Below are 26,074 nucleotides of genomic sequence, written 5' to 3' on the forward strand. Positions count from 1 at the left end.
GTTCTGGCATATTCCATCAGTAGGGAAAACACAAATCTGGCAAGTTTGCATTTACAAGTCACGCTTAGCTATTATTGTCCTCCTATCAGTGATGGGATGAGGGGAGAAACCATAGAAATCTTGGAAATGTCATAAACTATAAAAAGTCAGTTTGTAGTCTATGAGCTGGAGAAAACAATGTTCCTAGTTAGATGCAGGCCAGGAAGCCATCAAGCACCCACCAGCAAGCCAATTTAGGCAAAAAAAAAAATCATGAAACAATTTCTTCTCTCAGTTTGAGAACAGCACCTTTTCCAGGAGGTTTGTTATATAACGAAGATCTGCTTTCACTTTCTGGGGGCTGGCCAAGACTGACAAGGGAAGTGCCAGCCTAGGGAAAGACTGTTCTTTTGATATTGCCAGCCATTACCAGATATGGGAGTGCAAAAAAAGCCAATTCTCCTAAGATTTATAGTTATGTCTAGCTTGTTGACTCAAGCAGTTTGGAAAATCTTCAGAGATATAGTTTATTCGAACTAACTCAGACTCCAAGTCTATGGAGAGGGGGAAAAGAAACAGAAATAATATGTACACACTCTTCAAGTCAAATACTTTTGACCTTAAATTTACATAGCTTCTCAAGTGAAAAAAAAAAAATAATGCACTAACCAAAATACATACTCCTGCTTAAGATGTGATAGTTCATTCTGTTGAAAATACATTTATGATTATTGTTCAATTATTTCTCTTGGCTTGCATGGCAAAAACTCTAGTAAGCAATACAGTAGGGAGCTACCATGATTTTATGTAAGTTAAAAGAAGTATTGAATCCCCAATCTCAGAGAATCCTTGAAAAAAGTCACATAGGACCCTTGACACTATAATTACATTTTTACTATATCCTCAGAATTTATATTATATCATACTTGCAATGGTATGAAATTATATGGGAAAGCATCATTATGAAGCTAAAGAAATATTAGCTTGCACATAAAAACAATAAAACAAATATTGTTGAGTATCCTGTATGTGTCAGACTCTTTTCTAGATGCTTGTGCCCAGACTGTTGCTATGATAAGTACTCAACTGATGTTTTTCAACAATCTTTCAGTGTTTGTGGGGCAGATTAAATACATAGTTCATTCACCATTTAGCCCTGGCAGCCTAAAGAAGCTCTCCTAATGGATTTGTATGTACTGTGGTCTTTCATGGACTCTTACAACTTAAGAACTTGATGAAGCATTTAATTGATTCTAGTGAGCCAGCGCAACTGTCTAGATCCAAATAATCCTTGTCTTGCATTTATTTAAAGTTACAATAGCCATCAGGCTTCCCAGGTGGTGCTAGTGGAAAAGAAGCCGCCTGGCAATGCAGGAGACATAAGAGATATGGGTTCTATCCCTGGATCAGGAAGATTCCCGGGAGGAGGGCATGGCAACCCACTCCAGTGTTCTTGCCTGGAGAGTCACATGGACAGAGAAGCCTAGCACACTACAGTCCATGGGTCACAAAGAGTCAGACATGACTGAAGGACTCAGCACACATGTAGGCAAGATCACCATCAAATACATTCTCTAGGGACTTTCACTGTTATGTGTAACACAACCTCACATCTCATGCAACTTATTATAGATGGGAACTCTGTTTATTATTTCTGAAAATCATCTGCACAGACTTTAAAAAAACATTTCCCACCAGCTTCCATCCCATTAGGAAGCAGGCTGGAGCACATGGACACTGCTAGGCTCCTCCGTTCTGACTTCCTCACACCAGGGCCCTGGCCACAGTCCCTGCACAGACTTTTCATATAAAATAAAACAGTGTGCTCATATGATTCCTGTGATGTACACATTTGTCACCCTTATTTTGACTTCTCAAACTTTTAATGATCATGTTCCAGACTACAAGATGAGCTGCTTGAAGAAATGTAAGTTAAATCTGTGAAGGCTGCTCATTAAAGAAACAAAAACCTTATTTTTTTAATACAGTTTAGAAATTATGAACAAGTTTTAAAAAGTTTTAAAAAGCAACCATGAGGACACTCAAAAACTATTGCCTCTCATAGTTCAAATAGTAGGGAATAATCCCAAGTGGCCTGGTTGTGTGGAAATCATTATTTGGTTTAGGTATGTATTCTAAGATTTTCCTTACTGATAATACTCCATACCCTGTCTAAGGACACTGATAGATGGTTCCAAATTGAGAAGGCAGTTGGGACAAGTCATATAGCGTAATTTTTTATGAAAGTGAAACCAGTAAGAGATTTGAATTACTGTAATGAATCAAATAGGGCTTCCCTGGTGGCTCAGATGGTAAAGAATCCTGCTCAGTGCAGGATACCCGGGTTCAATCTCTGGGTCAGGAAGATGCCCTGGAGAAGAGAATGGCTAACCACTCCTTATTCTTGCCTGAAAAATTCCATGGACAGAGGAGCCTGGTGGGCTACAGTCCATGGAGGTGCAAAGAGTCAGACACAACTGAGCAACTAGCACTTAACAAATCTAAATCTATAAATGCATCTAAATATGGATCGTCCTTTCCCACCATGGCATCAACTGAATAGAAGTTGAAAACAGGGCAGTAAATACTAGTTGAAATTGAATCCTGTGAATGATTAATTAAAGGCAGAGTAGGTTATTAATTCAAAGGTACAATAGTGATTCCTTCAAATGTATAACAATTTAAAGGTTATAATCATAATTTCCTGAAAGTTAAACAAGTATATATTTAAATGAATAGCTTATTCCTTTATTGCTCTGATCCAGGTCATAGGTATTTAACTTTTAATAATTCTATAGCAACCTGAAATACTCATTAAAATGTAATTATATAGTGACTTAAAATTATTAAACTGATTGAACATGCTTCTTTTTAAACAATTGATTTTTAAGTTACATTTGTAAATAAAAATTGTAAAGGATTTTGAGATATGTTATACAGAAAAGATATAGATGTCTAGAATAGTCATTTTAACTCATTTTACTTTTTTCTATGCAAGTGCATAGAATATTGGACATATAAGACATGATGCTTTGTCACTTAGAAAGTTCAATGGCATTCTTCCTAGATGTGCACATGTGCCATTTATACACAAACTGTTATCTGGACCCAGATGGTCTTACAACGTCTGAAACATTACCATTCTTCTCTGTTCCTGCCACCCAGACTAGAAACATCACCTTTCTCTTCCTTTATATCTTATCCCAATGGTCCCCAGATTCATCCCAAACCCTTCCTCAGTAACACATCTTATTTTGGAGGCAGAGCTAGCCAATATCTCCATTTCTTTTGTCTTACATTGAGGTTATTAATAATTATTATTTATTATAAATAGCACCACAATGAATAACTTTGTGCATAAACTATCCTTCATGGTTTGCTTTAAAAAGAAATGAACATGAAATTAATCTCTGATGATGTTGAACCCTGAAGGCATACCTGTTTAGACATGTGTTCCTCATGTAAAATGAGAAACGAAAACATGGTAAATATTTGTCTTCTCTTAGTTACTTATCTATCTTACTCCCTATTTAAATTTTAAGTTTCTTGAGGTGAAGGATTATGTTAGGAAATTTTTGCATTTCCTGTGAGTCCAGAATTATTCCCTCCCTAATTCTCAGTAAAAGTTTGAAGTCTTGAACTGAATATTCAATGACTGAATGTTCAGCAAAGGAACACCTGCCTTTGCCTCCACAAGCTACAGGGCATGTGAGGATTTTCATTGGCTTTGTCTACACACAACATCTGTTGCCAACAGGTGATGCATTTTGGGGAGAAGAGCCTTGCCAGAGGGATTTTCTCTTACTAGCATCCTCTTTCCAGATGTTTCTTTACCATAGTATATCCTGAATTATGAAGCTCCAGAAGTTGGTTGCAATCACTGGACTGACATGCCACACCTGGAATTCAATAGTATTCCCCCACCACAGAATTTTCCATAGTTAAATGTTAAATCTAAGTTTATTGCTAAGGGATTTGGCTGTTTTTCTGTGAAATTAAATATTGTGCTTAATATAAGTTTGCCACTACTTATGTTTACCACTTTAACTACAAGTACATGTGTAAAAATGAAAATAAACAATTTTAAGATCAAATAAAATCTGAGAAAATCATTTAATTTAGAGGCTAGAACGCATGTCTTATGGCACTCCATAACTTCTCTTAAATATTTATAGTCCAAAGTTGAATTAGTTATATGTTTGAAATAAATAAACTAGTCAGACTAAACTGATATCGCTGTACTACATAAAGAAGGAAAGTATCACATAACTTTTTCTTTGTTTAATAGTAGATATTGGTATATATGTATTTATATATACATATATACACGTTTATATATACATATGTAAACATATGTATATATAAATACATATATACACACACATGCATGTGTATATTATGGAGAAGGCACTGGTGACCCACACCAGTACTCTTGCCTGGAAACTCCCATGGACAGAGGAGCCTGGAAGGCTGTAGTCCATGGGGTCGCTAAGAGTCGGACATGACTGAGCGACTTCACTTTCACTTTTCACTTTCATGCATTGGAGAAGGATATGGCAACCCACTCCAGTGTTCTTGCCTGGAGAATCCCAGGGACGGCGGAGCCTGGTGGGCTGCCATCTATGGAGTTGCACAGAGTCGGATATGACTGAAGTGACTTAGCAGCAGCAGCAGCAGCATGTGTATATACCCATGTATATCATAGTTTACTCTATTAAACTGTTACCTACATCCATCTATCCAAAGGATATTTTTTGTTTAATGCTGTAATTTTATTAAATCTTCAGTTCACCAGTAAGTCTTACACTTTTTTCTCTACTTTCTTCCTAAGGTATTTTAATATCTTTATTTCTGTTCTGTTTCAGTTAAGCTTAAAAGAGTCTTCTGCTTGGAATGGTTTTTATTTTTTGCTTATTTGCTTAAGAAGAGCTCACTGAAGAATTTAATCATAATATGTTTTAAATGCCAATTAAAGTATGTCATTTAGAAACAGTTACAACAGTATATCACTTAAGAATAAACCTTTTCCTCAATCACATCACCAATTATATATATATATATATTTTTTTTTTTTTGACTAATTATATATAGTCAAATACTTTGTGTTTGTAATCAAATCCTCCCAGATTTTCTTGTAGCAGAGTTTGGGTTCCATTAAAAAATCAAAGATGATATTCAAAGTATGAGTAATTTAATTTATCACTATGACAGATTATAGATACTGGTTTTCAAAATAGCTAGGAAAACACATCTCTTGCCAGAAGAAACCCTAAGAATGGAACAATGAGAAAAAAATCCACTACAAAATTATGTTTTTATAATAGAGATCAGTATATTGAATTACTATTTAGCTTAGACCTGAAGCTTCAACATACTATAATTTTTATGTAGTAAACCAAAACTGGCACAGGGCATTCATGTATACCATCAAAGTGGTAAAGTTCACAGAGAAATTTTAAGGCATGGGAAAGAGCAGTAGTGAAATTAAGTTCAAACACCAAATATGTATTTTAAAGCATATAATAATAATATCTAACAATAATTCCAGGAACTTTTCTAAACCCTTAAACATATGTTAACTTATTAATTCTCACAGCAGCTACATGTGGTTTGTACTAATACAATCTCCAGCTTTCAGATGAAGAACTCAGGCTGATATAAGACAGCTAGTCTGCAGAGGATGCAGGATTCATATCCATACTGTTTAAGGATTAAATGTGATCATTTGCTGTTTGAGAGAATACCGACATCCTGGAAGTTAATTTAGGTATTTTTCCTATCCATCATTCCCAAAGTTTATTCCTGGGTCACTACTTCTCTGATATAAATGTTTCCATAGCTTAATACATCAGGAAAAAAAATGCATCACAGTACTTCCCTTTTCACTATCATAGACCTACAGAGCAACAGGTCATAACAAATGTTCCAAGAAATCTCAACATAAAGAGACCTATTTCAACCAATTTCCATTCATTGCTGACAAGAAAATACATATTGAACATATCTTTCACAGCCTTTGGAATTTGTGTTCCTTAGAACATAAATGATCAGAAAGTCCAGTCCTGCTCTTTGGCAGATGAAAAAGTTGAGGCCCCAATTGCCTTTGTGAACTTGAAAACATATATCCTAATTCTAGGTTTTACCTCACTTAGTTCATAAATCAGCATATAGGTATAGCTGTCCTTTTATTTTAAATTTCTTCTAGATTTCCATTTTTCTTGAATCATTTCAACCAGAAAACCATCATTATATTGAAGTATATAGATGGAACAGACAGATGACTATATTCTAGTTTACTTAGTACAAAAGTATTCACAATAACATTTAAACAACATGTAAACTTTTGTTATTAAATATTTAATTTACCCTAAAATATTTCATAGCTAAATACTAGAGAAATTTAAAACCAATCAAAGAGCAGGGAAAAAAAAAAAAAAACCTCTGGGATAATCTTGAAGATCTAGAGAATCCATTGTTTAGGTGATGATCCTGAGCTATAAGTTCATTTCACCACCGTAGTTTGTTTGCATGATAACATGGAGTTAATCATATGTAGTTTAACAGACTGTTATATATACATATTTTTTTCTGACCACTGCATGTTTTGCCATTTCAGTTCCTCCGAAGATTTATGACATCTCAAACGATATGACCATCAATGAAGGAACCAATGTCACCCTTACTTGTTTGGCCACTGGGAAACCAGAGCCTTCCATTTCTTGGCGGCACATCTCTCCATCAGGTAAAACAGAAATGCATCAGCGTTGTTTGTGCTGTTCAGTATCATCCTGCAACCTCACTTGTTCAAAACTTAAGCGTCAGCTAATTTTTCATATATTTTTCATGAGGTAGACAGGATGCATATTTTTATACTTATTTTTTATACCCAAATGTCTGCAGTTCACAGAAGTTAAATGAACATTTTCTGTCACAGCCCAGAGTAGACCCTAGGTCTCTTGATGCCTAGGCAAGGTTACTTTCACGGTAGTATACTGGATAATCACACATCAATAGACAAAAGGCTCAAATGGAAAATGTCACAAGAGAAATATCTTCATTTAAATGTGTAAGGCTTTTATTCAATCGGCATTCCCATGTTAATAGGCCAGTGTGAACTGCTGAGGTAATCAGGGGAGAATGAAATTATACAAATTATGAGGTTGCTGGGTCTAATTTCAAACTGCAGTTCGGAATCAAGGATTTGGCAGTTAGCATTAAATTTTGACTGATGAGGAATCTAAAAACCCAAGAGTTAAGTAACTTGTAAAAGATCACAAAGCTAGGTGAGATTAAGGGATATAACATGTTTATTAGTGTCTTGTGCTTTTGATACAGGGCACATCCTCCTAAAGAGATTGTCAGTTTTAGGAAGCTGGGGGTAAACATCATCAAAACAAGTCTATTTTCACAGAACAACTCTAAATGAGTCATCAGTTTATAAAATCTAAACATTTGAACAATACAGCTTTAAATGTACCATGGAAGTAAGAGTGGTACTTTTCGTGAATAGGACCCCGCCACATTTCAGATAGACAAAATTCGATTTTTATTTGTTTTGTATTTGGGGTAGAAATAACTTGAACAAGGTTAGTATGACGAAATCGCTTTTAAAGGAATCAGGAAGACATATTTTATAGAGATGTAGAAAAAGTACAATTAGAACATCTCTTCTGTCTGCTAATGCTTTCTTTAATTTCACTTATCCTTAAGTGTCTTTCAGTTCCCTCATTTATGCAGTAGATCTAATGAGACTTCCTCACATCATACATTTAGTATTACTATTAATGTGAGAAAAAAAATCAATGTAACAGCAATATATGCTTATATAATATGCATTATGGCCCCTGTAATATTTCTGAAGCATGAGTGTGCTCTTGACTGCCAACATTTTCCTCTCTAGAGTGGCTAAGAATCATAAAACTCACATGTGAGCCCTGAATTAGTGGAAGGACTCTCCATGGAGCATGAGACAAACCCAGGACTAGCAATTAGAATGCATGTGCTCCAATCTCACCTTCCTTATTCATCAGTTCAGTAAATCCTCATGCAAATCTCTTAGCCTCAGTTAGCTGGTTTCCTACTTTCCAAAAATCAAATGATAAAAATCTCTGGCTATTGTGAGACTCAGAAAAGATAATACTTATAAATGTGCTTTAAAAATATAAGATGATATGCAAATGTAAGGCTGATTCTTAATCATCTTTCTGGATTTAAATCTGATATGAAAATATAATTTTTTCTAAGAATGAAGCACATAATCTCCACATTCATGCAATTTAAGATTAATATTTTGGATTTAACTCTTCTTCTTTGTTGCACTTGTTATTATGCATATTCTTTTTGTAAGTGCTTGGATATATTTTAGTTTAATTAAATACCATGAATGTTGGTTAGTGAAGTTATTAGAATAGCGATAATGGATAACATTTTGAAGCCGAAAGAAGACAGATTGGGTTATAAGTTAAACTGTACATAGTTTTTCTGATCCTACCATACAGAGCAAATGAGTAAAATTAGCATAACTATTAACTGTTATTTAATGAATAGCTACACATAGCTGATATTTTTATAAATGCTTCCAATAATTGCAAACTGTAATTTATTAGTAATCTAAATTTCAATGCTCAGCAACATGGAGTTCCTGCTTTAAGTAACATGTCATCATTCTATTACCTTTCCTCAATTTATGTATTTATATTTGAAAGCAAAATTATAAACTTCATTAATCTATTTTTTATTTAAGGTAATCAATATTTTGCACATTCTCCTCTGTTCTTTTTCTGTATCACAAAAGGAAATGTGTCTCAAACAACCATCACCGAGTGAACAGGGTTTAGTGTTAAAAGTAGATATAGATAGATTTCCTGTCAGTATGAAGAACAATGACTAATTTTTGTACATGTATGATTTGTTTATTCTACCAGTAGTTAGTAAGTCTTACCAATTCATTTATGGTCTATTCTGTTTTTAAAATCATTAAAAAGAAAAATGACTGATCACGGGAAGGCAGCTCCACAGAGCTTCCTCCTTATCCGTGGAAAAGTTGGGTTGTGGATTCAACCATATCACAGACATGCCTGAACAATTGAAGTTGCCATTCCACTTGTTAGTTCAAACAACTTAGTGTACTAGCCCCAAAATATCTTTCTTGCAAAGTTTCTGGACTTATGAGCTTCTTTAGAGTTACTTATAGTCAGGATTTCTTCCTTTCTATTTTTTCTCTTTCTATATGTAGCAATTTATTTCAAATTCATCTTTGAAATGTTTGGGATTAGCAGATGTAAACTATTATATATAATATGGATAAACAAGATCCTACTGTATAGCACAGGGAGCTATATTCAATATCCTATGATAAACCATAATGGAAAAGAATATGAAAAAGAATATATACATATATATGTATATGTATGCATGTATATGTATACATATGTACATATATATGTATACATATATGTATTCTCATATATATATGAGAATACATATATATGTATATGTATAAGAATATATACATATATATGTATATGTATGCATGTATATGTATATACATATATATATATTATGTGTATGCATGTATATGTATATACATATATATATATTATGTGTATGCATACAACTGAATCACTTCGTTGTACAGCAGGAATTAAACACAATATTACATACAATATTATAAATCAACTATACTTTACTACAATTAAAAAAAATACAGTAAGAAAAATAAAGTGTTAATAGAAATAATGCAAAGTCTACTCTCTGTTCTTTACTCAGTTTCATCCATCATTTTCCCTCTTTGAGTCAACATTTTCTGTGTGTAGGGTATGCAGAAATATTTTTTTTCATTAAATTATTTGAAAAGAGAACACTTTGTATACATCAAGCCCTTTTCTCCCTATTTATTTCAGTGTGAATTTCCGAAGAACATTTTATTGTGTGACCAAAGTGCAATGTTTAACTTTTGTACCTTGAATGTTGGCATTTTACATTTATCTGATTACTAACCGTGCTGCAGTTTTGTCAACTGATCAAATAGTGTCCTTTAGAGAATTCTTTTTCTTTTAGTACAGAATCCAAATGTTGTATTCAGTTATCATACCACTTTGCTGCTGCTAAGTCACTTCAGTCATGTCTGACTCTATGCACCCCATAGACGGCAGCCCACCAGGCTCCCCCGTCCCTGGGATTCTCCTGGCAAGAACACTGGAGTGGGTTGCCATTTCCTTCTCCAATGCATAAAAGTGAAAAGTGAAAGTGAAGTCACTCAGTTGTGTCCGACCCTCAGCGACCCCATGGACTTCAGCCCTCCAGGCTCCTCCGTCCATGGGATTTTCCAAGCAAGAGTACTGGAATAGGGTGCCATTGCCTTCTCCGATCATACCACTTTAGCCCTCTTTAGTCTGGGGACTAATTCCTTGGTCATTCTTCATCTTCCTTGACATTTTTCTTTTCTTAAAAAAAAAAAAAACAGAATATTTCTCATGTTGAGTTTGACCCCTGTTTCCTCATGACTAGAGTCTAGTAGTACCCACCTGGGATTAAACAAGTAAAGTTGTAACTTCTCAGGAATGATATCTGAAGGTACAGGATATCTACCCCTATTTCTGAAATTGAGGGATCTCTTTATACAGTTCTTGAATGCTCTCAAATGCTGTGATTACCATGAAGCAAAACTCACTTAAAACTTCTAGAGAACATAGGCAAGTTTACACAAGGCACTTGATTTTGAATAGAAAGACAAAATAAAATTCTTAATCACACATCATTGAATTGATAAATCTAGATCCAGTCAGAAAAAATAGAGAAACTTAAAAAGGCAAATTTTAAAATAAGAGATTATATATAACAAAAATGGAAGCATTCTGAAAGCCTTTATCAAATTCCCACTCCCTTATTGCTGTTTATCTTAATCTCTGTTTCCCAGTTCATTCCTATTCTTTGATACCTGGAATCTCCAGATATTCTTACTTTACCCTGGTGATGTTTATAATCTAGTAAAGATATTCTTCTAGCTCAGAAGCTGAAATTTGAGCTAAATGCTGGGCTGTGTATCTCAAACTCTTTTTCTTCTAATTTCTATATGACTATTGCCTTTTGAAAGAATGATCTTATCCTAATTTTCCATAGGCATTAACAGTATTGCCTAATTCAAGATAAAGACTATTCCTTTGTTCTGTTATGTTTTTCCCCTCCTTTTATATTTGTCAGGTCCTTGTTACAGAGCACTTATAAAGGAAATCACAAACAAGTGGTCAGAGGTGTAAGAATAGAATCAGAAAGTCATGATTACAAGAAGCCAAAAGAAGAAAAATTTCCTGGAACAGTGAATGGTGAACAGTATCAAGCAGGTCAAATAAGATCAGATCTTTAGGTTAGGTAGTTTGGTGATAATCATAGCAATTCAGTGACATAATGAGCCAGAAACTCAGTAATAGAAGAATAAAGAACAAATAAGAAGTGAATAACTTAGCTATGGAGGTAAGCTATTCATCCAGTTACTCAAAGTTAAAATTTTGTTTTTCTACTTTTTTTTTTATTTCTTTGGCTAGGTTGTGGGATCTTCCGACCAGGGATTGAACCCTGGACCATAGCAGTGAAAGCACCAAGTCCCAATCACTGGACTGCCAGGGAACTTCCCATATTACTTTTTTCTATTAGGAATATCTTTTGTCCCCCTATATAATTGTCAAACTTTCTCCTTCTTCAACTTTTAATGAAACTATTTCTAAGCATCTCAGGAAAATTTGGGTACTTATTTCTCCATGGTCTCATGGTACCTTATGCCACCACTCATGCAGGACTAATTCTCTGAATTGTAGTTTTTGGTTTTGTCTGTGGTCCTATGGGACAGAGACTCCTGTCCAGAAACAAAGTCAATTGCCATGACTTTGTATCCCATGGCTTGGCACAGAACCTGCATAAAGTAAGAGCTCCATAAGTACTGCAGAGGTAAAGGATGCTGCTCTCTGCCCTTGTTTCCCACAAGACTTCTTAGAAGTAGAAATTAAAATTTGCAGAGATGACATGGTTGGGACACAAGCATTTCCTGATATTTCCATTACCTTTATTCCCCTGATATAAACCCATAAACATATCCCTAAATATGAATCAGCCCTTTATTTTCCTTATGCCTTCAATATGGCTGCACCTCTATGGTACTATGATTTATGAGATATGTATTTGACCTTCATTCCATTTCTGGCACTGAACTCCTAAAAATCTTGGATTTTCACATCAGGGGAGTAAGCTATAAAGGTGTTTTTTATTATGCTAATGAGGTGATTTTGGGACCACACCTCAGATTTGTTGTCAGGAGAATCAACTATATGATTTAAGGGTTGGAATTTTCAGTCCCACTATACTGACTTTTGAGGAGGGAAGAGAGGCTGGAGGTTGAATTAATCCTCAATGACCAATGATTTAATCAACCATGACAGTGTAATTATACCCTCATGTGTGTTAGTCACTCAGTCGTGTCCAACTCTTTGCAACCCCATGGACTGTAGCCCGCCAGACTCCTCTGTCTATGGGATTATCCAGGCAAGAATACTGAAGTGGATTACCATTCCCTTCTCCAGTGGATCTTCCCAACCCAGGATTCAAACCCTGGTCTCCTGCATTGCAGGCAGATAAAATGCAAAAGGACATCGTTTGGAGAGTTCCTAGATCCATGGACATGAGGAAATTCAGGAAGAGTGGTACATCCAGAGAGCATGGAAGCTTCTCCCCTCATCCTTTCCTCATACTTTGCCCTATGTATCTCTTTCATCTGGATGTTTCTGAGTTATGTCCTTTTGTAATAAACCAGTAATCTAGTAAAAAAGAAAAAAAAAAATGTTTCTTGAAGCTCTGTGAGATGCTCTAGCAAATTAGTCAAACCCAAAGACAGAGTCCTTGAAACCTCTAATTTATAGCTTCCTGATTGAAAGCATGTTACTGAATGAACTTGAGACAACTCACCTGCCATATATAGCAAAGCCAATTTGCTAACACCAGGTTGCAGTGAAGGAAAGGATAGCATTTATTGCAGGGCACCAAGCAAGGAGAATGGGTAGCTCATGCTCAAAAGCACTTGAAATCCCTGGTGGTTTTCAGAGAAGGGTTTTTAAAGACAACATTTAAAAGTGAGTGAGGGCAGTAGGGAGCCCGATTTTCTTCTGATAGGTTGATGATAAGGTCATGAAGTGGTGTTTAAGGACACTTAATCATCAATCTTCTGGTTCCAACCAGTCTAGGTTCTATGTGTTTATGATCAGTATGTAATCACCATCCTCTTCCTGGGAAGGGTGGGAATTAGTTTCTGAGATATATATTGGATTGTTATATATATTCCTTGCTCAGTCATATTCAACTCTTTGCAACCCTGTGGACTGTAGCCCACCAGGCTCCTCTGTCCATGGGATTTCCCAGGCAAGGATACTGGAGTGGGTAGTCATTCCCTTCTCCAGGGGATCTATCTGACCCAGGAATTGAACCTGGATCTCTTGCACTGCAGCCAGATTCTTTACCATCTAAACTACCAGGGAAGCCCTGTCCTTGAGGAGAAACTAGGATTTTATTTTATCACTTGACTATTGTTTCTTGACTGCCTTTCCTGGATTTCTGCATCCTCTCACTAACCTGATTAGTAACTGTATGAATTTGCTTTTTGTAACTCAGAAAAGGCCTAGGAGACCAAAACCTTTTCCTATAAATAAGAAATGGAGTACACAGATGGGGCTTTACAGCAGTGAGGACCCCACAGAGTCCTGTTCAGTTTCAAGCACAGGTGATAACCTGAAATTGCAACTGACATCTGTTGAGGGTGGGGGACAGGGCAGTCTTGTTTTCCTGAGCTCTTAATCTGTGAACTCCAATGCTCTTTCTGGGTAGTGTCAGAATTGAGCTGAAATGTAGAACATCCAACTGGTATTGGATAATTGCTTGGTGGTGTTAAAAAAAAAAAAAAAGATGCACAAGGTGAGAATAGCCAATTAAGATTTATTTGAGGCAAAAAGAGAACTTCAGCCTGGGAGACAACACCTCAGATAGCTCTGAGACACTTCTCTAAAGAGGTGGAGGGGCAAGGTCAGTATATAAGATTTTGGTGAAAGGAGAGTTCAATGCAATCAAGCACTTATCTTACAGAAGGTTTTGTGTTAGTCATGAGGAGCTGATGTCACTATGAAGGGATTTAGTGCTTTTCTAGATATTAGGAGCTACAAGGATTGGACTAAAAATCAGTTCCTAAAAGTATCTGTTCCACCAATTTTTCTGGAGCACAAATTGCCTCATTTCTCCACCCTGAACTCCCTTTGGGGTGTGTGTAAGGTCAACAGCTGCAGCAGCACAGGATTCAATCCTCACAGAGGCAGATGGCAAATGCCCTTGGCAAGCACCAATTTATAGTTGACAGAGGTATGGGAAACCCCTCATTAACATGTTTGATTTACATTCAAAACTTTAACTCCATTAATGTAAAGAGCAGTTTCACCGAAGATATTTTAGTTAGTATGGTTCAGCAGCAAAACAATGGTTCAACTAACATTAATTCATTACTTTATATACCTCTAGGAAAAATAAGTAGTGCTTGCATTGCTGTTGTTGTTCAGTCACTAAGTTGTGTCCAACTATTGGCAACTCCATGTACTACAGCATGCCAGGCTCCTCTGTCCTGCACTATCTCCTAGAGTTTGCTCAAATCTATGTCCCCTGAACTGGTGATGCTATCTAATCATCTCATCCTGTGCTGTCCTCTTCTCCTTTTGCTTCAATCTTTTCCAGCATCAGGGTCTTTTCCAATGAATCAGCTCTTTGCATCAGGTGGCCAAAGTACTGGAGCTTCAGCATCAGCCCTTCCAATGACTAGTCAGTGTTGATTTCCTTTAGGATTCACTGTACTTCTTTCATTAAAGCCTCAAAACTGAACTGTGAGATGGGTATCATTATCTTCATTGTGTGGATGAACATGGCACTCGGAGTATATAAATAAGTTGCCCCAAATGAGTATGAGATGTTTTTTTCCCCCACTTTTTTATTTTGAAATAATTATAAGCTCATGGGAAGTTGTGAAGTTAGTGCACTGAGTTTCCCCCTATCCCTAACCCAGTTTCTCCCATTACTACATTGGATCTACTGTAGAATGACAGCAAAACTAAGAATGGATATTTAGTGCAATGTGTACATGTAGTTTTATCACATGAGTTGAGTTGATTTATGGAGCCACCATCACAATCAACATACAGAACTGTTCCCTCAACACAAAGATTTACTTTATGGTATCCCTTTAGAGTCAAGTCTACTCCTTTCATCATCCACTATCCCTAGCCCCAACTAACCCGTTTTCATCTCTTTAATTTTATCATTTATAGAAAGTTATGTAAGTAAAATAATTGTGTGTGACATTTTTAAATTGGCCTTTTCATTCTTGAGATTTATTATTGGAGTTGTGGAAAATACCACAATAGTTTGTTTCTCTTTTTTGCTGAGTAGTGTTTTGTTATATGAATGTATCCAATTTGTTTAAGCATAAATGTATTCTAGTATTTTGGTTGTTTCATTTTTTTGGCTGTAAAAATCTTACTATTATTCTGATGTGAATGATATTGATTTTTTTCCATTCTTTTATTTTCAGTCCACATATGTTATTATACTTTAAGTAAGCCTTTTGTAGACATCACATAGATGAGTCAAGTTTTTTATCCACTCTGACAATCTCCATATTTTATTGGTATATTTAGTTTATTTCCTTTTAATTATTGATTCAGTTGGACTTATGCCTAATGTCTTTTTTCTTTTGTCTTCTGTTTGTCCCTCCCTCCTTTTTTTGTTTCTGTTTTCTTTTTCTAGTCTTTGTATGTGTTAACTTGAGCACTTTTAGAATTCCTCATTGTTGTAGTCACAGTGTTTTGGGGTATGTCTCGACATAATTTTTTTAGTAGTTCTCTATGAATTATATTATACATATATATATATATATAGATTATCCTAATATGAAGGTCTTTGTATTTTATTAATTCCAGTGAAGTATAGAAACCTTACCTCCATTTGCTCTCCCACTTTTCTAATATAATTATCTTAAATATTTTCTATACATCATGAGAACCACATAAGACAATGGCATAGTTTTTGTTTTGCCTGTCAAATATATTAGAAAACTAAAGAGAAGGAAAGTATTTTGTATTTATCTATCTTTCTACTTTTACCATTGTCCTTCCTTCCTGCTATTCATTTCCTTCTAGACAACTTCTTTTAGACATTATTTATTTATTTATTTATTTTTTGGTGGTAAGTCCATTGGAGACAAATTCTCTTAATAGTCTTCATCTGAGAATGCCTTGATTTTGCCTTCATTCTTGAAGGATATTTTTACTTTGGATACAATATTGATTTTAATAAAAACAGATCAGTCATTATTTAACATCAAGTAGTCTTAAAATGGCCATCAGGCAATATTTGAAAATCACATGAAGTTTAGAAACCTTGAAAAATAAAAAGTAGGTAGTATTTGCCATGCTTTCCGTAAATATGCTATGGGTTTACCTCAACTATAAGTTAAATAACATAAACTGTTAATCGAGAATAAAACACATTTTTCCAAACTAAAAGATTTTAAGGATTTTTTTTTTTTTTTGAAATGAGAGCTGTTTCAGGATATACAAGAGCGAACATTTTTCAGTAACCTAAGACTGATGGGCCAGACTGGCCTGCTTTTATTGTTTACTCGCTAACTTGTATCTGACTCTTTTTTGACCCCAAGGAGTGTAGCCCACAAAGCTCCTCTGTCCATGAGATTTCCCAGTCAAGGACACTGGAGTGGGCTGCCATTTCTTTCCCCAGGGAATCTTATCGACCCAAGGATCAAATCCAGGTCTCCTGCACTGGCAGGTGAATTGTTTACTACTGAGCCACTAGGGAAGCTCCCCGCAAACTGGCCTACTGCATGTTTTTGTAAATGAAGTTATTGGAACCACAGCCACACTCACAGCCTCACATGTTGTTCATGACTATTTTCTTACTGCAATAGTAGTGTTGAGTAACTACAATAGAAACCACATGGCCCGCAAAACCTAAACTATCTATTCTCTGCATTTAAGAAAAAAGATCGCTGACCCCTGCATTAGATACTTTAAAAGAGATTCTCATGCTAAACTGCATAGCATGCAAGTTTAGCACATTAAACCTCTTATAATCTTTAAAGCTAATTAAATATAATCAAAAAATAGAAATGATAATTACTAATTATAAGAAAAATAGACTGAAAAAAAGAAAATTTTTATCTAAAAGCTAAGAACACTGCTGAAATCTATTGTTTGAAATTAATTCTGAAAATAGTTCAAGTTATCACAGACACTAACCATTAGTGCTCTTGATTCCATTGTCTTCCCCTTTTATGAAAGAAAGACTTTTTTGAGATGCTTAAGTGATGGAACATCACCAAGGATGATATGATTTAGATGCTTCATGTGGCAGCCTATCCTCTAAACACTATAATTCTTTAAGAGCCTTTTTTCAGGTTTACAGTCCTGATATTGCACTTTACTCTTTAATATAAGGAAGAAAAAAATTCAGTAAAACCAGCAATTTATGGTGATGACATTTCAACAATACCAGATCTCCAGATTATAAACTATGGTTCTAGTTCCATTGTAGAGTTGCAGTCTATGTGGAGCTTTTGTGAATTTCCCTAATGGCTTTACATAATGGATAGTTGTGTAAAGAATAAATCTACATAATGATGGCAAGTTAAACTTTTACTGTAAGATAGCACACCAATAATTTTTATATATATATATATATATATAATTAAAATCACCTCTTTGTTCTGAGAGTTTCCTTTATAATTTTAACTTTCGTTTGTCTGTTTCCAGAGTCCCCTCTACTTTTCCATCCAGTTAGTAGTGGACTATTCAGAATTGTTTGTATTCAGAACTGTTAATGCCTGCGATTTGAATATAGAAAGCAAGAATGATTTCAGTATTTTAAGACAAATATAAGGCTGAACAATGAGCCTGATGATATAATGAATCAATATAAAAATAATCCATTATTTTCAGAGGAAAATGCTTACCCATATAAAGTAGAAAACAGGAACCCACCAAGCATTTTAAAGCATTTCATAAAAGATCCTTTTTTTCTTTTTAAATGAAACTTGATTTTCTGAGAGAGCAGGCACATTAGGGGAAACAAAATAATACCACTCTAGATTAGGTCTCTGTAGTGGTCTGAATATAGGGATAATGATTTGCATTAGACTGTTTATATTTTAGGAATTATATTTTTTCTCATCTTTTTCCCAAGTGATTACAATGTCATGTTATTTACATGTATTACAGAAAAGTATTACATGTTATGTATAAACAAGTTAAGAGCTCATTTAAAGTTATCATCTTAGAAAATGCAACTTTTACTTTGGTTGTAAATTACATGCTAATTTATTCCGAAGTGGGACTCCATGGGTGAAAATGTCATTAAAAATACCACAATAGATCCTATAAGAAATCAGAAAGAGCAGCAGTCAGTACTGTGAAAGCATAAAATGAGCCTAACTAATACTTATAGTTTTTATTGAGCATGTAGTATGTCCCAGGCACTGTTACAACATATGTTAGATTAACACACCTATTAATTGCTTTAATGTGAAGTAGTATTATAACTTCATGTACCATATTCACGAGGAAAGGAGCATAATTTTTATTTGAACCCAGGTTGTGATGATCATATGAACCCTGGACGTCAATGAAGACACAGTTTATTTTTACTTTCCCATAAATGTAAGATCATGTCCATCAAGATAACATTTTATACAAATAAGGCCTATTAGAATTTTAGTGCTGTTCCTGGGTTATTATTAAAATATATATATGAAAAAATATATTAATAAAGACTTCTAAAAAAATCAAGGCCTATTGTGTCTATGACAATGCAGATGAGTATATTGTTGGCTTGTAATAAATTTTTATTAAAGGAGTTATGACTGCTAGTGTAAAAGAGCATACACCATTTTTCTTGGTTCAAAATTAAAATTTTTCTGTTGAATTTTAATTAAACTCCAGCTTGTTTAAAAATAACATTATTTTATTAGTTTGACCATAATTGACAGTAATCATCATTGGTAGAAAATTAGGATCATTTTAGTTATGATAGATCAATAAAACTACAGTGAGCAATTTTTATTTCTTTGAATTTTTGTGTGTTCTCTCTTTAAGACCCATGATTCAGGTAAATATAGCTACATAGTAGACAGTTAATAAATATCTATTAAATGACATAAAATTTTAGAATACTATAAACTCTTTTAATGATTAATAAACTCATATTAACTGACTAATGTTTTAAAATTAGAGTAATAATTATTTCATTTATAACCTTTGTGAATAGATTATTTCCCAAAGAGGTTATAGAAAAATCTGATAGTATTTTGTAATTATCAAGCTCTTATTAAAAAAGGAATATAGCAAAGTGCTTAAGAGGACATAGTTAGTACTTGCAATACTTGGTTTCAAGTCCCTACTTACTCTACCATTCATTGTGAGTGTTAACCTGGACAAATTTCTTAAGGTCTCTGTGCCTCTGTTTCTTCATCTGCAAATGGAGATGGTGATGATGATGATGATGGTTATACCACAGGAGATGCTACAGATAAAGTTTAAAAGAATATAAAATTAAAAAGAATTCTTAGCTATTGTTATTAAAATTTATTTTACCATTCATCTTTACCTAAAAGTTACTTGAGGACAGATAGGATAGAAATAATAAGTACTGTGAAAAAAATCTGATAAATGCACTGTAATGGTTGCATTTCTAAACTAGTGAGATGTTATTTTATGTTTAGGATTTACTACATAGAAAGTAGAAGGATTATTTACTGAGAAACAACCAGGGTGACCTTAAGAAACAAAAGTTTAAATTATTTATTCAGATGCTAATAAATAGAGGATGATGAGAAAGTAGGACAAGAAATTGGACAAGTATTGGAGGAGGGGTATATTTGTTTTCTTTATTTGCATTCTGTGCTGTAGGAAAAAAAAATCTGTAAAATTACAGAACAAAATAAGAGTCTTTCACATCTTTCACATGGCTTTAGATTTCCAAGTGGTTGCTTTCACAGTAAAGGAGCAAGTCTCTCTGAAATTTCTATGTGATTACTCACCTAACAAAGCCAAGGTTAAGGAAATGAGGATATTGTGACCATGAGACCATGGATAATGGTGCTCTGTATTTCCATATTGCTATTGTCTATAAATTCTCTAATCCTAGTTTACTATGCAACTCCATTTCAACCTATTAAAGTTTCCAAAAATTATGGAATATTTTCTATCAGAAGCTGTATGTTCACCCTCTATGAAAACATTGCAAAGGGAATGTTGTCCTAAGGGAAAAGGTTCAACATTCATGAAATGCTTCCTAGTGTAATGCATAATGTAAATGTCTCATGAAATGTTCAGGGACTAATTTTCCAGACTGACAGAAGAAGCAAAATGCAACACTTACTGCATGTAAACCTTGTAAACTTTGCCTGAGAGATTGAGACTTAAAAAACTAGATTTGTCGTATATTTTTTGTCTAAGACAATGTTTCGTTGTAATCCTCAGATATTTATAGAATATACCCTTGCATAAATTTACAAATTCATAATAGGCTATACAAAAGTCTTGAAAACATGCCATTAAATATACAAGAATTTGGGATTCATTAAAATAACTTTTTATTTAGGGTTTTTTTTTTCACCTTCATTGTTAGCTATTTTTTTATTTTAATGTTTCCCTTTGGATTAGATTTGAATTTAATCCAGTATGAGCTGTATTGTTTCTGGACAGTACTGAAGCTCTGAAGATGTATTACACCCATGCATCACCATAGCATTGTCATTCTGGCGATATATTAGTGCAATACATCTTCAAAGTCCTCAAATGAGAAGCTGTCTGGAAGGAAAGGGGCGAGGTGAAAATTCAATTCAATTACAGGACAAAAGAACCAGCTGAAGAGAAGAAGAAAACTCTCAAAGCAAGACTCTCAGTGGACTTGATTACAACCAAGTATTTCATGGAAGTATATTCCGTTTTTCCTTTTGTGACATGACAAGGAATAATTGCAGATTTTGAACACACATCTGTAAAGAGAAAATGGCTTCTCAACTTTGTGTTTGACTCAGTAGAAGCTGGATGTTTGTTGGGAGCCATTTAATTGATTTGTGGAAAGTCATATAAACATTGCTATTCATTCACCATATAAATCTAAGGCATATAGTTAATTTACAAATTGATTCATTAAAGTGTGCTAAGTATAAAGGAATGTTTACCTTTCCAATAAAGTCTTAGTTGGCACTTTAAAATTTTTCAGATGTATATAAACACAGTTGCTAACTGAAAAGTGATCAGCAGGCAAAAATGTGAAAACTAACAACTCTTCATAGCCACCTCCTGACTATTCCCACTAGACACGGCTGTCTATAGTAATCAATAAGTCTCATTGTTAAGGTAAATTTTTCTTGGATATCTTTCATGTGTTAAAAAACAGAAGGACTCAATTTCATCATAGTGCAAATACATTCAGATTCTGAAGCCTTCAGTCTGTCTTAGATATGTTGCAAAAAATAATTTCTTCAGTAACCCCCTAACTCCTTATATAAAGCTTATATTATGAATAATCATTTTACATCTATTTTCTTAAAAAATCACCTATGTGCCCTTAGTGTCAGATAGTTTGCTAAACATTGAGTAAATAGATATAAGAAGAAAAAATACAGCTACTACCTTCAAGGAGTTTACAGTTTTGTTGGAAGAGATATTAGAGGAGATGGAAACAATTACAATTCACATTAACTTAAGACAACAAAAAGTTATCTCTTAACCCAAGCCTTGAAGTTAAAGGAAGGAAGGCTGCTATGTGAAGCTGTGCTGTGCATTCTGATTAGCGATAACAGCATTTGTAAAGGTTTGAAGGCAGGAAATAATTGCATGTTTTGGCAAACTAAAATTTGTGGGCCTGAAACGAGCTGAAAAGGGGCATATAGAAAAGAGGGTTTAAGATGAGGCTGGAGAAGATAAGATGAGAAGGGTCATCAGATCAACTAGGGTTTGTAGGCCATGTTGAGATCAGATTTATTTTTTTGTTGTTTTCCCCCTGCTGCCTCCCGAATAACAAAAAAACTCATGGGACCTTTGGAGCACAAAAGAGACACGATTTGATCTTAATATTTAGAAGATGCTTTTGGTGCTGTGTAGGAAATGAGTTGCTCCAGTATCCTTGCCTGGAGAATCCCATGGACAGAGAGCCTAGAGGGGTATAGTCCATGGGGTCCCAAAGAGTTGGACACAAGAGTGTTAGTTGAGTCACTAACACTTTCATGTTCGCTTGAAGCATAGTAGAGAAACCATTTAGGAAACCACCATCATAGTTGAAGTGGGAGATGATGTTGACTTTAACAAGGGTGATGGCAGTAGATATGAAGAGTCATGGGCGAATCCTAGATTACACAAGGTAAAACCAAAAGACAGAGATGGGAGATGGGGAATGCCTCTTAGTTTTCTGGCTTCATCAATGTGAAAAATGAGCTTGTTGTTGACTGAAATGAGACTAACTGTTACAGGAGAGCAGGGTGAAAAGACAGCAACAACAAAATGATCTCATCATGTCCTGGGACCTGCATAAATTTCTGGGACAGGCCACCAAGTGAAAATCCTCAGTTTCCTGCAGGAAAAAATTCAAGAGAGAGCCAAAAAAAAAATGAAAATTAGTTTATTTAGAGAGATATGCACTCCATAAGCAGATTATAGACCTTCTCAGAAAATGAGAGGGATCCCAGGGCATGGGGATATTGGGCTGAGTAGTTTTATATGCTAATGAGTGGGAGGAATATTTTTGCTATTCTGGGAAAGGATCGGGCTAGTGCCCACATTTTGACCTTTTATGGTCATCCTCAGAACTGTCATGTTATAAGCGGGAGTGATTTTTAGTACACTAATGAAAGTATTATGAGCTAAAGTTCAGTGACTGGACTATTCTAGAAACCACCTTGGTTTCAGTCAGTTCTAGTCAGTTTTTATCATATCCTAACAGCTGCATCCCTTCTTCATTTATCTAGCAGTTGTGGCCTTCTCCTTTCTTTCCTGTCTCAAAACTGGAAGAGAAATATATTTCAGAAAAAAAAATTGAGATTTCTATTTTGGCCATGCTAAATTATAAGACACGTCAAGCAGTCAAATGGAAATGTCAGTGAATAATGGGTTCCATGAGACCTGATCTCAGAGACAAGGACAAGAAAGAGACTTAAAGTCATGAGTATAAGTTTATCCTAGGGAGGGAAAATAGACACACAGAAGAAGGTCCATGAACAATGTACACACAGAAGAAGGGCCACGACCAATGTCTGAAGATTTGGACAACAGGAGAGCAAAAGAAACTTAGAATTGTTAGTGTGACCAATGAAGACCTAGGAGGATACATCTCAGAGATGAGATTGTTTCGGTAATTAGAAAGAGATTTAGTGCATTGAAAAATAACAAGAGGTAGAATATGATACAGAAAAGTCTCTATTGCATTGGCAATATGGAGATTATTTTTGACTTTGATAAAAGCCATTTCAGTGACACTGTGGAACAGGAGTCAGACTGAGTTTGTTAAATAGCAGATGTAGTTGGAAGATGGTGAACAAGTAGAGAAAGCTTGTCTTTTTCAAGAAAGTTTGTTGTGTTGAGGGAAGGGCAAGTGGGATGTTTGCTGGAATGTTGTGAAAGGTTCAGGAGAGGGATGCATTTTTAAGAGAAAGAGAATAATATAACAAACCTAAGGCACCGATCATATGGACTCAGCAGTTATAAGTGCATGACTAATTTTGTTCATTTGTGCTGTCTCTTCCAACTCACAGGAGGATTTCTTTTTAATGCTTATTTTAAAAGTACCATAAGCAGTAGTAATTGCAGAACATTTAAGCCCCAGTTGATCAAAAAACAAATAATAGCAACTATTAAAGTGATGGAATCATTTCCAAGTGGCGCTGATGGTAAAGAACCCACCTGCCAATGCAGGAGGCATAAAAGACACGGATTTGATCCCTGTGCCAGAAAGATCCCCTGGAGGAGGGCATGGCAACCCACTCCAGTATTCATGCCCAGAGGATCTCTTGACAGAGGAGCCTGATGGGTTACAGTTCATAGGGTTGCAGAGAGTTGGACACGACTGAAGTGACTTAGCATGCAAACACATAAAAGCGATACCCCCTTATCTTTTATGTTTTGTTCTTAAACTCATGATACAGAGATTTCTGTTGAACCAATACAAAGTGCATAAGGAGCTGAAAGCTCTCAGCTGTGTACTGTGTGCTGATTCCAATCTCCTTCTCCTCAACCTTCTCACTGGAGCGTTCCTGTCACTTACATGGGACACAAAGCTCCTCAGTTCCAGCTCTTTCAGGAAAGCTTCTATTCTTCTCTTTGTATAGCATGCTGTCTCTTAGTTCTATTCCATTGCTTTGCCCTGAAATTGTGTGTGCTTTATGCTCAATTCATCACCCCAGTCATCTGCTGCTCTGACTGGCACCAGCCTGGAAATATCACCTGGAAGTTTATTGCTCAAAGGAATCACCATCCTTTTTTTCCCCTTGTGGTCTGTAACAGAAGGTACAGTTTTCGAAAAAGTCAGCCTTTTCTTCCCAGGTGTTCTCTTGCTCTGCAGCTATCACATATTGCCAACTGTTCCTATCAAAATTTTAAAATGTTACAGGGCATATGTTAGATACATAGAGTTAAATGAAGAAAGAAGAAAGTGATTTGATGTAGTTTACAGGTAGAAAAAATAAATGCTTCTGTCTACACACTTGTTGAATCTGATTTGTATAGTAATAGGTATACTAGCTCATTACGAATAAGAAAAATACTTAAATAATTTGTGCCTATAATATAAAAATGAAACTTTTATGTGATATGCTTAGTGCAATTTTTAGATTCTTAAATTTCTGTTGAAATTCTCAAATGCTGCTTCTGTGGTACATAGAGCCCATTCATACTCTAAGACTGTAGTCTAACAGGGTTGAGGTGGAATTAAAATTCCATCTCAGGTAGTTTGGTAATAGAATTGGATTTCAACCTTTACTTGGCTTCAGTATGCAAATGAATCCTCTCTAGGATTTCTTCCTACAGATGGTGGGGAAATCAGATGTAAGGGGGTTGAATAGGATGTGATTTCTCCAAACCCCACTAAAGAGAAGGACACATGTTAAGCTTGTTAAGGCCCTGACATAATCATCTTTAATCATGATGTCTAGACTAAACATCAAACATGCTTAGATTAAGATATGCAATTTGGAGTGTCTTTCAACATCAGCTTTCTTATGCACTGCCTTTCAATTTCATTATTTTTAAATTATTTTTTTTTCATTTATACCTCTCAAACATTCACAAACTTTGAAATCTACTCAGGAAAGGTGTTAGTGACCTACTAAATATAGGAGCAACCCATCCTCAGAATACAAGTAAGGAGGTACATATGATCATTAGATAATCAGAGGAGGAATCTTGAGAATAATCCACAGGCAGAAGACAGTATTAGAATCAGTGATTCCCAACTGTAAATGTTGAAAAGGCAATATGTAGCTCTATGAATGCTGATAGGGATATTTATTATCATTTGGGGAGTACTCAAACACGGGCAAAAGACTCCGGAGATGAGCAAACCCACAGACTTGGCGAACTTTTGAAGATTCATGTTGATACAAACAACACCATCTTTTATCTCTGCTAGGGTATAATTAGATCTATAAGAGCTAAATCTACTTCTATCTGATTCTTCATTGTGTTTGACATGTGATAGATGCCTAAAAATATCTTTGAACGAATGATAAAACCTAAAAATTACTTCTAATGACTTTGGATAATGATTTAATTTCTCCTTCTATTATCACTGGTGACAATAATGATGTAAAGTATCCTTTATGAGCACTTATTATCTGCCAGGCAGTTTATATTCATTTACTTAATTGAACCTCAGTAGGCCCGATATTGTAGGCAGTGTTATTTGAATATTTGTGCTGGAGAAAACTGGAACTTAGCATTTAGTAATTTTCCCAAGGAATACAGGTAGTATATTTCAGAGTTAGAATTTACACTCAATTGATCAATAAAGG

At 35.0% G+C, this 26,074-nt stretch overlaps 1 protein-coding gene across 3 annotated transcripts in view; it reads left to right on the plus strand.

The window, feature by feature from the left end:
• Window positions 1-26,074, plus strand: part of NEGR1 (neuronal growth regulator 1) — a 1,047,432-nt gene that overhangs the window by 608,495 nt on the left and 412,863 nt on the right. For all 3 annotated transcript variants that reach the window (XM_055585480.1, XM_055585481.1, XM_055585482.1), the window contains exon 3: window positions 6,596-6,721. In XM_055585480.1, the coding sequence (XP_055441455.1) occupies window positions 6,596-6,721 (126 nt within the window). The remainder of the gene's footprint in view (window positions 1-6,595; window positions 6,722-26,074) is intronic.

Source organism: Bubalus kerabau, chromosome 6, assembly GCF_029407905.1.
Source record: "Bubalus kerabau isolate K-KA32 ecotype Philippines breed swamp buffalo chromosome 6, PCC_UOA_SB_1v2, whole genome shotgun sequence".
NCBI lineage: Eukaryota > Metazoa > Chordata > Mammalia > Artiodactyla > Bovidae > Bubalus > Bubalus kerabau.